The 12,998-nt window shown below is 46.1% G+C and overlaps 1 protein-coding gene across 3 annotated transcripts; it reads left to right on the forward strand.

Moving 5' to 3' along the window:
- The first annotated feature begins 239 nt into the window (after positions 1 to 239).
- Positions 240 to 12,745, forward strand: ANKDD1A (ankyrin repeat and death domain containing 1A). Of its 3 annotated transcripts, XM_066196290.1 has the most exons (16): positions 314 to 328; positions 2,071 to 2,176; positions 2,712 to 2,815; positions 3,451 to 3,549; positions 4,128 to 4,226; positions 4,687 to 4,791; positions 5,033 to 5,131; positions 5,550 to 5,648; positions 6,790 to 6,888; positions 7,224 to 7,322; positions 7,542 to 7,640; positions 8,205 to 8,303; positions 9,596 to 9,691; positions 10,705 to 10,906; positions 11,606 to 11,737; positions 11,979 to 12,745. In XM_066196290.1, exons 3-16 carry the CDS (start codon positions 2,768 to 2,770, stop codon positions 12,038 to 12,040), a joined length of 1,437 nt encoding a protein of 478 aa, XP_066052387.1. In that variant the 5' UTR covers positions 314 to 328; positions 2,071 to 2,176; positions 2,712 to 2,767; the 3' UTR covers positions 12,041 to 12,745. The 3 variants fall into 3 exon arrangements, with proteins under 3 accessions (XP_066052386.1, XP_066052387.1, XP_066052388.1); XM_066196289.1 differs by lacking the exon at positions 2,071 to 2,176 and having other exon boundaries at positions 240 to 328; XM_066196291.1 differs by lacking the exons at positions 314 to 328; positions 2,071 to 2,176 and adding an exon at positions 1,638 to 1,653.
- Positions 12,746 to 12,998: the final 253 nt, after the last annotated feature.

Genomic DNA, 12,998 nt, shown 5'->3' on the forward strand with positions numbered 1-12,998 from the left:
CGAAGCAGCAGCACTCAGCAGAGCCACGCTGAGGTGAAGGGCGGCACCTGGCCCAAATGGCGACATTTGGATGTCCCCGCTCAAGTCCTCCCCAAACGGCCCGAAAACGCCGTGTTTGCCGGGAAACGGGCTTGTTTTATGATATTTTACTCGAAAGAGCAGGAAAAGAGCAGCTCGGCGGCGGCGAGGGGGCCTGCGAGGAGGCGGGGACGAGCCTGTCAGCCCGCCCTGAGGCGGCGGGGACGCGCCTCAGCCCGCCCTGAGGCGGCGGCGGCGGGGCCGCTGTGTCGCGACATGGGGGACGACTTGGCGTCAGAAGGCGACATCCGTGAGTGGGGCCGGGGCGGGGGCTGCCCCAGCGGGGCGGGGGGCGCAGCGCCGTGAGGGGGGATTCGTGTGGCGGGGGCGGGCGGGAGCCGGTGGGGCTGAGGGGCAGAGCCGGGATGCCCTAAAAAATAACCGGACAGCTGAAAATCCGCTCGGAAACAAACCAGGTGGATAAAACCTACCCGTGAATCAAAATGCCCCAAAGCATCCTGCACCGCTGGGATGCTGCACATGACTCTGGTACCCCGCACTAGGCGTTTTTGGCCCCTTTGGTCCCTCGGTCCCCATCCTATGTTGTCTTTGTGTCCTGCAGCCCCAGGTAGGGCCCTGCGGATGGGTTTGGCACGTTTCTTTGCATGTCTCTCTTCTCCTTTGCTGCTTTTCTACATCTCTTGCATAATAAACTGCCTATGAGTTGGTGCATTGCACTGAGGGCAAATAATTTAAAATGTTTTCCACGCTGTTCATGATAACTGAATTCCTGTTCAGTAAGCTATGAAGTACCATGGAATCTGAGCTTGAAAGAGAAGGAAAACTCCTAAATACCCACTGAAATGTTGCTGTTGGACAGGTGCATGCCATGATGAGGAGTGCATTTACACTTAGAGAGCCGCTGTGGAACTTAAATAGGAAACTCAGACCATCAAACTGTTACTCATGTGTTGCTGAAAATAAATAAATTGCGGCTTCTGTGGCCTTAGGGATGCCAGACTTGTAACTGCATCTTCACAGCTAGTGCTAAGAATAACTAAGGTGGTTTGGCATCTCTTGGAAATGATGCTTTGTGTGACCATAAAATGTAAGAACACGTTTCTGTCACCTGGAGAGCAGGGTCAGCAGCGTTTCCTTAATTGAAACATAGGATTTACTCCACTGAAGGGAGATAAGCATGTGCAAGGAGGTGGTATGTGTGTAGCCATTGGTGTTAATAATTAACCAAAACTCATTGTGTTTTCACAAGTTCTCTTGATATTTCATCCCAAGTAAAGGGTCCATGCAGGGTGGAATGCAATCCTGTTAACACAGCTGACAAGGTGATTAAAAAGTCTTAATATACAGTATAGGAAATCCTGTTTGTTGCAGAAATCAATGTCCAAATCCTACTGCCTTCATTGTAAAAGCAGGTCCAGCACTCTTGAATACACACTCTCAGATGACCATGTCTGCTGTTAAGTGGATAAACACCAGACTATTGAATGATCCTGTCTAGCATTAAAATTTGTGCTATTTGTGTTTTTCTTGAGCTAAAGTTTTTTTTTTGTTTGAAGGCCAGGGGAATGGAAACTGGAGGATGAGATTATACCTCTGTTGCTCTAAGAGTCCACGGTAGGGATGCCTTTCTTCTGTGCCCTCCAAAGAGATTAATAGTGCTATTTAGGCAGCAAATCTCCTGTTTGTCTCCCTCAGTGTGGTGGAATGGGAGCAATAATATGTTTTGATGCCTTCTTAATGACATGTGGTTAGTATGCAGCTGATATGTTGGAACAAACTGAAGTAGCATAGAGCCCCTCAAACTGCAGCCTGGGCTCTGCAGAAGTAGAGAAGAGAGCAGAGCCTCTGGGCCAGTTCTCCAGTGGGATGTGGCAGGCCAAGGGTCTGACTCAAGAACTTCTTGAAAGAATTCCCCTAAAGCACTTGGACAGAGAGTGAGTCCAAGAAACGCTGACACCAGCCTTGCCAAAAGCCTTCCCAACCTCCCTGTTGGGCTGTGGCAGTCACAGCCTTGCTCTTGTTTCTTGGCAGGAAGGTTTATTCAGTCGAGGAGAAGATTGCTGGGGCAAGGCCCAGCATGGAGAGTAAACACTCTTAAATTGTGCCTAACTGTGCAGGACAAATGCTGCCAGTCATGGTAAGTTATGTGCAGAACTGCCACGGTTTATTAAGAGATGCAACACTAATCACAGGCCAGGCTGGCAGTTTTGTGCTGCTTGGCTGGCTCAGGTTGCCTGGAGGGGGACCATGTGTAAAGGCCTCCTTGTAGAGCAGTGGGATGTAGGAGGAAGGATGAAGGAAAGGGTCTGTGTCATCTCAGAGCCTTCACACTGAGGGTGCCCAGAGGATATGGACCTCATGGATCAAAAGGTTTTGCAGCTGGAGCAAATCCATGCAGAGAAAGACACTGACTTAGAAGAGAAGTGGGTAGGACTGGAAGAACACTGATGTGGCACAGGGGTAGTCAGGGAAAGAGAGACAGTGGTAGAATATAAATCCAGCAAACATGCCAACATCTGTAGGGCTGGGATTCTTTCTGGAAGACTCTTTCTGCAGTCATCCTTCCCTGAAGCCACAGGGGCCGGTGAGATGAAGGGAAGGTTTGTTGGGGCATGCTGCTCCATGGTCCTTGCCAGCACTGTTTTAATGCTCACTCTTCTGCTCTGCTGCAGTGCTTCAGTCAGAGAAGGAGTTCCATGATGCGGCGAAGCGAAATGATACGGCCAGGATGGAGGAACTCATCAGGAGAGGAGTTGACATCAAAGCCAAAAACAATGTAAGTCCTGGGTTTTTCCACCTTCAAGCTGCAGGAAGTGCTGAGGGTGTGTTTCAGAACTGCAGCTCCTTAACACTACTCCTCTCATTAACTACTTAATTTGTCAAAGCTTTGAAATACAATACCCAGTGCCAAATACGGCCTGTGGCAACCAAGCGGTTTTCACAACACACTGAAACCCCTAGCACTATCATCCTGGCCACACTGGAAAGCTGCAAGTGCCAGGTAGACATGATTGCCATGAAAGGGTTTGGTTTTGCTTTCTTTGTGCAGTAAGACTGTGGGACAAACTCTGTTTCTGGTGCAGGTCTTTACTTGTTGACTAGTAGGTTCATGGAGGTACAGGATTACACCCATCCCTCGTGTTTCAATCTGTCCATTTATGGTCAGCAGTGTTCTTCACTCTGTGCTGTCAATATAGCCCAGAACTGCAGATCCTGAGCAGAAGGTGACTAACACCTTTCTGCCCGCCAGGAGAGCAGAGACAGAGAGCTGCGTCCAGAGAAAACTCTGCACAGTGCGAGAAATTCTGGCTCCAGAGATGGCCGAAGATATTTTGGCCTTCAGAAGGGCTGGTGGACACACACAGTCTGCATATATCATCAGCCTTCCCTGCCTCTGTCCTTTCCTTCCAGACAGAGCGGACTGCCCTGCACTGGGCTGCGGGAGCAGGGAGCGTGGATGCTGTGCGGCTGCTCCTGGATCACGATGTGCCCGTGGAAGATGAAGACAGTGTACAGAGGCGACTCTCCCTTGCATGTGCTGCAGATGTGTTCAATGCTGGGGCAGCGCCAGGGACTGGGTGCTAGGCCGGCAGTTACAGACTGCACCTTAGCCCTGGGTGGGTGGCTCAGGGTGGCACGCTGCACCTGCTGAGCAAGGGGTTGGAGCAAACCTTGTTGACACATGTGTCTGTGCTCTGTATTTTGGCCTCTTCCTTGCATGCACAGTGACTTGGAATAGGCTGGTAGAATCTGTGAAATTTTCCATAGAGCATGGGGATGCTTGGCTACTTCTCATTGTGTTGATGGGGCTTGTGGAATGACAGTGACAGCCAACAAGTTTTCTCTCCCCCATACAGCCAGGCTAATAAACACCACTAAATAGGTAGTAGCTGCCAAGAAGCAGGTCTCTGTTCAGTTGCTGTGAATATGACATGAATAATAATAACTGGAGAAAGTGCAACAAAAAAATAAACCAGTGAGAAACAAATAGATTTGGAAAACTTCATTAAGCTAAGAGGACAGCTTTCCTCCAGGCTGGGGATGGTGGTGGCTGCAGTTTAACTGTAAGTATCTTCTTTTTTGCCCAGTTTGGAATGAATGCTCTTCTCCTGTCTGCCTGGTTTGGCCACCTCCATGTCCTGCAGATCCTTGTCAATGCTGGGGCCAAGATTAACCGTGTCAATAGGGTGAGGGTCTCCCCATGTGGATCCATCACTTGGCTCTAGACAGTGTTGGGGTACAGAGAGAGGTTTATCTGTGAGCTCAGTCGTGTGTGACAGCATCTGCTCTGGGGTCTGCCATCTGCACCCTGACTTATCCCTGATGCAGGTGTAATAATTGGAGCTCTAGAGATGCACACAGCTTCCTCACCTCATGTTTGTGCAGTGATGATGTGGAAGGTATTACAGAAATGGGAAATGGGTTTAGTGAAGCAGAAATCCTTGGATTCTAAAACAGATCTTGTCTGGGCAAAGGGGTATTAATATTTCAATCATAAATTGCTGTCTGCAGCACAAGGAAGTTTAGCCCTAGAGGTGCTGGGAGGGATGAAATAGGCCTTTCCTAACAGAAACAGGTTGTCAAAAGAGACTGACTGTCCCACAGTCTTGGACTTGTTGAATGAGCCATCCTTTGTCTCCTCTCCAGAATGGCAGGAATCTGCTTCACTGTGCAGCTCAGAGGGGACACATCCAGATCATGGAGTTCATCATGGAGAACTTGGAGGATGTGCGTGTGGATGAGACAGACAAGGTAGGAAGGGACTTCACAGCTTGGTTTCATGAAGTCTGGTCTTGCTCTGCTGAGCTTAGCAGGAATGTTGCCCTTGGTCTTGGGAAGAGAATCAAAGTCAGTTGCTGCTCCCAGAAATCATCCTGCAGAGTGAGCTTAGGGGTCATGGGGATTCTGGCTCTGGTCAAGCTTCATGCAGCAGATGATCTGATCTTGTGCTTTCTGAGCCTTTTGCATTTTGTTTCTCTGTTTCCTTTCAAAGATGGACAGGACAGCGTTTCACCTGGCCGCAGAGTATGGGCAGCTGGATGTTGTGGAGTTCCTCATTCGACTGGGTTGTTCTCAGAGTGCCAAAGACAAGGTACAGGCATGAAACCACCTGCAGGGGAGGTGAAGTCCAAGGATTAGGGGATGTGAAAAACAGGGAGCAGAATAACAAATGAGGCTCAGGCAGGCAATTTGTCCACAGTTGTTACTATGGCTGTGGGTATGTCAGGGCTTTTCTTCCCTATCCACTTCAAGCCATTTTCTTGCTTAGTTCATGATTTCTCTCCAGGGCTTTTCAGGCAGGATACACAATAAACCTGGTGGACTGTGCTCCAGTTTAAGGTAGGAGGGCTTCTTCCCTCACTGCTGGAACTGTAGGAAGATTGCTTCATACTTGTGCTACTGGTTACAACCTCCTTTTCAGCCACGCTGGATATATTCTGTGCAAGGTTGTGGTATATGAACACTCAGTCCTGTGAGACATATATTTATAAAGTAATGTTTACTTTCAGGAAGAAAATACAGCATTGCATTTGGCTGCTAAAAATGGACACCTCTCTGTGCTGGAGAAGATTATAGATGTTGGAGTGGACCTTGATGAAAAAAACTCAGTAAGTACACTTAAATTAAATCAAAACCACATCAGTTTTGCCCTTTTCCTCTGTAGAAATACTCTACTGTCACAGTCATCAGGCTGAAAAGCCAGTATTGCCAGGAGAGGTCTAGAAAATAGCTGATTTTATCTAAAGCCTATGTGGGTAAAAGCAGGTCACACTTGCAGAGTATCAGTGTAAGGTGACATCCGTCTTGGACCAATTTCCATCTTTAAAGTGTTGCCTTCTCTTCCTGCTGTATATGCTCACCTACCTTATCACTCCATTTAATCTCCCTTTCTCTCCCTGCCCCTTGTACATTCAAGGGCCTAAATGGTTATTGAGTGTGTTTTAAACTAAACTTCACCATGCTTTAAAGTATTGACTTAGTCACTGAACATATGGACCTTCTGTTTGAGATCACTCTTTTGACAGACCTGCTCTGGAAAATTATGTGGCTGGAACACAATTAATGACTTAGATAGCAAATATTGGCTTAGTATCACTGTTATTTATTCCAGGGCACACTCCCAATTAAATTTATCAGCTTTTTTTTTTTTTTCAGTCTTATTTGGTTACTGTCTTTGAAAAGTGTATTTGATTGTCATTAAGATCTGAAGGAAAGGGGGAGTCACCTTCTGTGGTAACTGGCAGCATTTGTCTACCCCCACATGAGCTGCCCTTTGTGCAAAGAGCAATGGTAAAACCACATTAAATCACTTAGGAATTCTGCCTGCTTGCTTCTGTTTTCTTGTAATGAAATGAGCTGCAATCCTCAGAAGGGAAAACCAGTGACAGAGGGATACAGGTTTCCAGTTCTGTCTCTGGGCTATTCCAGGAGCCTGGTTTGTCTTCACTGTCCGTGTGAAATCCCTTTTGGTTTATTGATGGGCTGGAGGGGAGGAAAGTTGGTGAACACAATGTCTGTCTTGTGGCCCACAGCCAGTGACATTCAGGACAGAGAAGTACTCTGGTATGTCCAGGGCAGATAATTGTGTTCTCTATTTTTGTAATAATCAACTGGAGATCCCTGGCCCTCAGAACTGGTACTGTAACATGTCATGGATTCAGAAGATGGGGTAGAGTCTGACTTGTTCTGCTGCTCTGTCCCAGCCTTGTCTACAGAAATGCTGCTTGTGTCCTTTCTTGCCTTGTGCAGGAAGGACTCACGGCTCTGCACCTGGCTGCTGAGGGGGGACACAGCCACTGTGTGAAGCTGCTTGTGGAAGCAGGAGCTGATGTCAATGCCCAAACCCAGGTTAGCTCCATGGAGGTGATTCCATTCCCAATCCCTACTTTGTGGATCTATGCCCAGACCTCTGGCTTCCCAGGTCACCCATTATAGAGAGAGGTCATGTGGAGCCCTGCATTTGGGAATAGCAGAGGGAGTTCAGAGGAAGGTAAATGTGGTTTTGTACAGATGAAGCTCACTGGGACTGGTTTCACTGGAGACAATCTCCATGAATTTGTCAGTGCTGGGCCATAGGACTCTTGCAGGAGGGAGGAGGGAGTTCTTTGTGGGTAGTCTGCAACAACTGCAGCCTCTGGGAATAATCCCTGAGTAACACTCCTCTCTTCTCCCTTGCCTCTCAGAAAAAGATGAACTGCCTTCATTATGCAGCACTGCATGGCTATGAGGAGATAGCCAGGATTCTCATGGATGCAGGAATACACACAGATGCTCTCAATCATGTGAGTCCCTCTCAGTGCTCTCACCACGAACAAGGTAAAGCCAGTTTGTGGAGCTGCTCAAGAGCACAAAGCGTCTCTGGGAGGACCAGTGCTGCAGTATCCCCATCAGCCCCCAGTGCAGACTGGCAGCTGTGATAGAATAGGACATGCTGGGTAAAGCATGGTCCTTTCAGTGCTATGAGCTAAGCTCTCCCTAAGTGCAGGATCTTCTTTCCACAGCAAAATGCATCAGCAACACACATTGCAGTCCTGCAGAACTTCCCAGCCATGGTGAAGCTCTTCATCAGTGCAGAGTGTGACCTTGACATTCCAGATAATGTAAGACTGCAGCTCCTGTTCTTTGTTCTGAAATGTGAACCAGTTTAACAGGGAATTTTATCACCTTGGGGACAGGATTAAAGAGGAGTGCTTTAAAATGTGGAGAACCTGGAAGTGCAGCTTAGGAAATGTGAAACCTGTGAAATGGTTCTAAGTGTTGCAGTGAGGTAAAAGCTTTATGGTATTCAACGTGAGGGCTGTGCTGTGTCCCCTGCAACATTGCATAGTCAGGCTCTCCTTTCTGGAAGCAGATAGGAGAAATTTCAAGATGGAAGATATTCTGAAAATGGTTGGAGGGCTGAGAATAGCAGGCGAGCCTGGAGGTAGCTGGTTGTCTCACCAAATTGTAACTTTCTGAGGGAGGGCTTTGTGTAGCATGTTTCGGGTAATCTTCATTCTTGTAGCGATGTTATCTCCTGATGATACCATAAAATTGACACATTTTATGTTCAATTTTACTGGTTTCTATTAAACAGTCCCAAGGCTCCTCCTGGTAGTGTTCTGTCCTTCCAGCTTCATACTTGTCATTCTCTGAAGTGTGGTTCTTTCTCCTTCCCTCTGCAGAGGCAGCAGACCTCACTCCACATCGCTGCAGAGCATGGCAGGCAGGACATTGCTGAGATGATTCTCATTGCAGGAGTTAATCTGAAGCTAACAGACAAGGTAAAGGTCTCCATGGGTGAAATAGGGTCTGTGGGAGTATGGAGGGAAAATATACATAGATAGTCTTTGCTAATGTTTTTCATAATTTTCAAGGAAGGCTAGTAATATTAAAATTTGGATATTTCCAGGGATAAGCCCTTAAAGCATGGCTAAGTAGGTTATTTTGATGTGTTTTCCAGGAAAGAAGTGACTGGTTCTTAGACAGGTAGAAAATAGATAACACAATGAACAATGCTTTACTTCTCAAAATTGTTCTAGTTCCTTCTACTTGTACTATCATGAACACTAATATCAAAGATTTCCTCAAACAATGATAAGTATTATACCTGAAAAATTTCAGCACACATGTTCTAATAGGTTGAAAAGATCTGTTTGGTGTAGATCTGGCATGGTTCTGGGGCTTTTGCCATTTAATAAAATCATCAGAACAAATATGAAGGGGTCTGAAAATGTAGTATGTGCCCAGAAGATGCTGGAGGGCCTTGGGCAGGGATTACAATAGTGTTTTCCATTCACAGTGGGTTAGAGCAAGTGCAGACCTGAAGCCACCTGACTGAACTGGCCTTCAGCTGTGGTGAATGTTTGTCACCTTTCAGCACTCTGTGGAACTGCAGTGACACTTAGCACAGGGGACACATTCACGCTTTTCTGTATGAAATTGGGTTTCTGCTCACATCTGAGGCTAGAACTGTTCTTCCTGTTATGCCTGGTGCATGGGCTGGCTTGCTTTCCTTCATGCAACTTTCAAATCTCGTTCATTTCTGCCTTCTGATTTTAGATAGAAATAGAAATCTCCCTGTGCCCAATCCAAAATCATATTCATGAAAGGAGCACAGCCACATTTTCATAGTCCCATCAGCCTGTGCTTCTCCTAGGAGACCATTTCTAATCATGTGTATCTGGAGCCTGTAAAGTTAATGAGGTTGTATAAATCACTTTGGTTTCATGTGTCAGCAAACCTGCTGTGTAAAAAGCTATAAAATGCCTTGGACTGCAGAGCTGAGCTGGTCCTCTGATGGTTACTCTCATGTTGATGGGTTGCAGGAAGCTTTTCCTGCAAAAGCTCCTGCAAAACAGGCAGATCCCTTGTAGCAACAGAGGAGATGCTGCAGAGCCTGAAAAACCACTCCCCATGCCCTGAATGCAGGAGCTTGACACCAGCTCACATCTGAAGTGTTCACCGGTATAGAACAGGTCCTGGCTGGGTGCATTACCAACAGTCCATGTGCCTGCTGCTGCAGATGCTGGGTGGGCAAAGTCTTTTCCAGCTCATTTTCCCTTTTTAATTTCAGCAAGGGAAAACATCTCTGGATGTTGCTGCCCGAGGCAATCACATCATCTTGGCGGACATGATTATCAAAGCTGATCGATTTTACAAATGGGAGAAGGTGAGCAGCTTGCACAACAGACTCTGTGCTTTCTCTTCTCCATTGAGACTCCACATACCAGCTGTCAAAGAAAAAGAAATACAGGACATCCTGTGACAGCCTGACCTCTATTTTTATCCCCTCAAGAAAAACAGAAGTCCTCACCATGCCAACAGTATCTCCTTAAGGCTTTCCTTATTTAAAAAGGCCTCTGTTGTTAGAAATCCCAGGCAGCACTGATGGGAATAGGGGTTTCCAAAAATTATTTAACAGCTGCTCCCAGAGGGATAGAATTAGATCCTTTTCCCAGAAGGAGAAACTGAAGGACTGAGCAGGAAAATGCTTGGCCTGAGGTCATCAAAATGGGATTTTGAGAGTTTTTCTGCAGTGGATGGAGACAGCTCTTGTTGGAGTCATACGACCAACTTCTCCCTCAAAGTGCAGCCTCTCAGCCCCAATCTCCCCTCTGAAACCCTGCCTACCCCAAGCCTGTGCCCAAACCAAGCTGAGCAGAGTGAGCTGGAATTACAGCCCAATGTCACGTCCCTTGCATGTTCTTAAGATTTTTGTTGTCTTCCCGTTGCAGTGCTCTAGAGGGGGAAGAAAAGGAAGGAAAGGAGGGCCTGTGCTTGTGGCTCAGGTGCAGCTTTGGGAGTCATGCTCAGTGTATCAGGCCCTTGTATTGGCTTCCCAGGCAGGCCTAGGGAATGTCGTGCAGCCTCTGCAGCCTGGCATGTAAGTGCTGTGAGCACGAGCTGATGTTGCAGGGAAGCAGGAGATTTAATTAAATGATTCTGTCCCAAACCCCAGATAAAAGGCAGTGCAGAAATGCAAATTGTGATCCGCATGGGCTTCCACATCCAAGTGGCCATTAAGGGCGTTTTAACCCTGATGAGCACAGAGTGAAATGAGAATAAAGAGAGTAAGAAAATGAGGTGTGCCAGAACGAACTCGCAGGTACCACAGAGCTGAGGATGTGGGAGGCTGAAGAACCACAAGTCAACCAACTGACCCCCCCTGTTCTGGCTTTGCAGGACAACCTGAACAGCGACTCTGGCTCCTGGGTGGCAAAGCACTTGACCTTTAAGCAGGATCACAGGCTGGAAACACAGCACATTCGCTCAGTCATGTGGAGATTAGCCACTAAGTACCTCAAACCCGGGGAATGGAAGAAGCTGGCACATTACTGGAAATTCACGGATGACCATGTTAGAGCCATTGAGCAACAATGGACAGGTATAAAAAAGCTTCCCAGGTGTTTTCCTTTCTTTCTTTGAACTTTGTTTCTAGGAGATAAAGCTGCAGTAAAAGCAAAGCATGAAGAAAACCAGTTGGTTTATTTGTAGCAACCAAATACTAGGTTAAAAATTCTGGTTTCACTGAATGTGGAATTACCCACACACTAATTTGTCTAGGAATAAAGCACACAAGCAGGGGAATTAGTGGTTCTTTGCTCACTTTATGAGATGTTTTGCAGGCCTGTGAGTTCTTCCTACAATTCTTGTTCTATAGAACTGAAGAAACTTGATGGTTTTACTTTTTTGAGTAGCAAGAAGGCAGTGAAGTGAATTCTTTAGCATTTAAGAAATACATTAGCAGAATCAGGGTCTGAGGGCCAGAAGCCAATCATTGCAAGTTTGGCTGTTGCAAGAACTCTGGATGATGTGAGTAAGGGGCCAAGCTGTGCTCTGAAGGCAGAAACTGTATTGCCATGGAAGGCTGTGCAACAAACCCAAGCTCAGCCATAGCCACTGTACTAAGTTCCACACAAATCCAGCAATCACATCACAAGCAGGAATTAAAGCAATACTTTACAGCCTCCTAGTAAAATCCAGAGGGGAGGGAGGGGTGTGCAAATGCACCGGGCAGAAATCTGCTCTGGTCATGGCTGTGCACTCTGAGTGTGGGGTTTCATCTGTGGTTTGATCCTACCAGGCACTAAAAGCTACAGGGAACACGGCCACAGAATGTTGCTGATCTGGCTCCATGGTGTGATCACAGCAGGAGAAAATCCAATCAAGGGACTGTATGAAGGCCTGGTGGAGATCGGGAGAAGAGATTTAGCAGGTAATACTTTTGTCTTCCTTCAGATAACACACACCGAGCATTATTTGAATTAATTTACCCAAATTCTGTACTTAGACAACATGCAGAGAGGAAAACTTCAGTGAAGCCAACTCACATGAGCTGAAAGCACCTGCTCTGCCCCCTTGCTTCCATTACATGTAATCACTTTCTCTGAAGTTTGATAAATGAGCACAATGCCATGGCTTTATTTTTCTGTGCAGCAGATCATTCTCTCTTACAGAAAGTATCCGGAAAAAAGCAAATGCAGGCTCCACCTCTCCGCGGAAGTGCACAGCAATGTAACACCAGGAGCATCCTCAGCTGCTCTCAAAGCTACAGGAAAAACACTTCTCTGCCCCTGAGAGAAGGCAGATGCAACCCAAGGGCTTCTTGTCACAAACTGCTGGCGCTGCTGCAACTTTCTGGACAGGAAATGACAAGGGTAAAACAAATGCTCATGGTCAAAAATGCCTTTACACGGAAGGGAGATTATTATCAGCAATTTCAAATGGTCTCGGTACTGTATTGAGTTTGGTGAGCGAGCCTTACTTGCATCAGGAAATACTATAGTTTTACTGAAACTTGTCTACAGCACATTTTTATATATAAATTTCCATTTGTCACGTTCTTAAGTTAATGAGGGCAAAGGCTTTGTTTTCAGGAATGTTCTTTACTTCCCTTATTTATGGGGGGTGTCTCATGTCTTAGGCATATCCATACATTCCCACCATAAGAGAACTTAAGCAAAATGAAAGCTACTCTTTGGTCCTTTTGGAACCTGAGGTGTTGGGATCTTTAATGCTTTGACTCTTCACAAAAGGTTTGAGAAGAATATTAACCTATGCTGTATATAAATGTACATGAACATGTACTGTTTATAAATCAAAGAGGTGACTCTAACCTTTTCAAAACATCTTTTAATTTGTCATGTAATCCTTCATGTTTATTTTTTACAGCATCTCAAGGGGAAAATAATGTCTGTAATTCAATAAATCTAGATTATACCCTTTAAAGTTGCAAATTATATCTTGTCATCTTTATTAAAAAAATAACTACAGCATTCTTTCTTAGACCTAAACCAGCACAACCTTGTGTTAACCTCAAGTTAAAGCTTGAGAGGAATTCAAGCAGGTGGTGATGATTTTCTTAATTTCCAGACGTGTTTGTAGAGGCAAACCAGGACTGCAGTGAGTTCAGCTGCTGTTTTCTTGGAGTCAAAACAAGAGACACTTGCTGAAAGTGGAGTTTTATTGAAAACCAT

This window comes from Chamaea fasciata, unplaced genomic scaffold (genome assembly GCF_029207755.1).
Source record: "Chamaea fasciata isolate MVZ Bird 193981 ecotype frontalis unplaced genomic scaffold, bChaFas1.0.hap1 SCAF_14, whole genome shotgun sequence".
Taxonomy (NCBI): Eukaryota; Metazoa; Chordata; class Aves; order Passeriformes; family Sylviidae; genus Chamaea; species Chamaea fasciata.

Bases quoted from the DNA above. Each gene is read 5' to 3' on its own strand.
- ANKDD1A (XM_066196289.1), top strand. From the start codon at position 295: ATGGGGGACGACTTGGCGTCAGAAGGCGACATCC. The intron at 4,227-4,686 runs GTGAGGGTCTCC...TCTCCTCTCCAG, and splicing joins AGATTAACCGTGTCAATAGG to AATGGCAGGAATCTGCTTCA. The intron at 8,304-9,595 runs GTAAAGGTCTCC...TTTTAATTTCAG, and splicing joins ATCTGAAGCTAACAGACAAG to CAAGGGAAAACATCTCTGGA.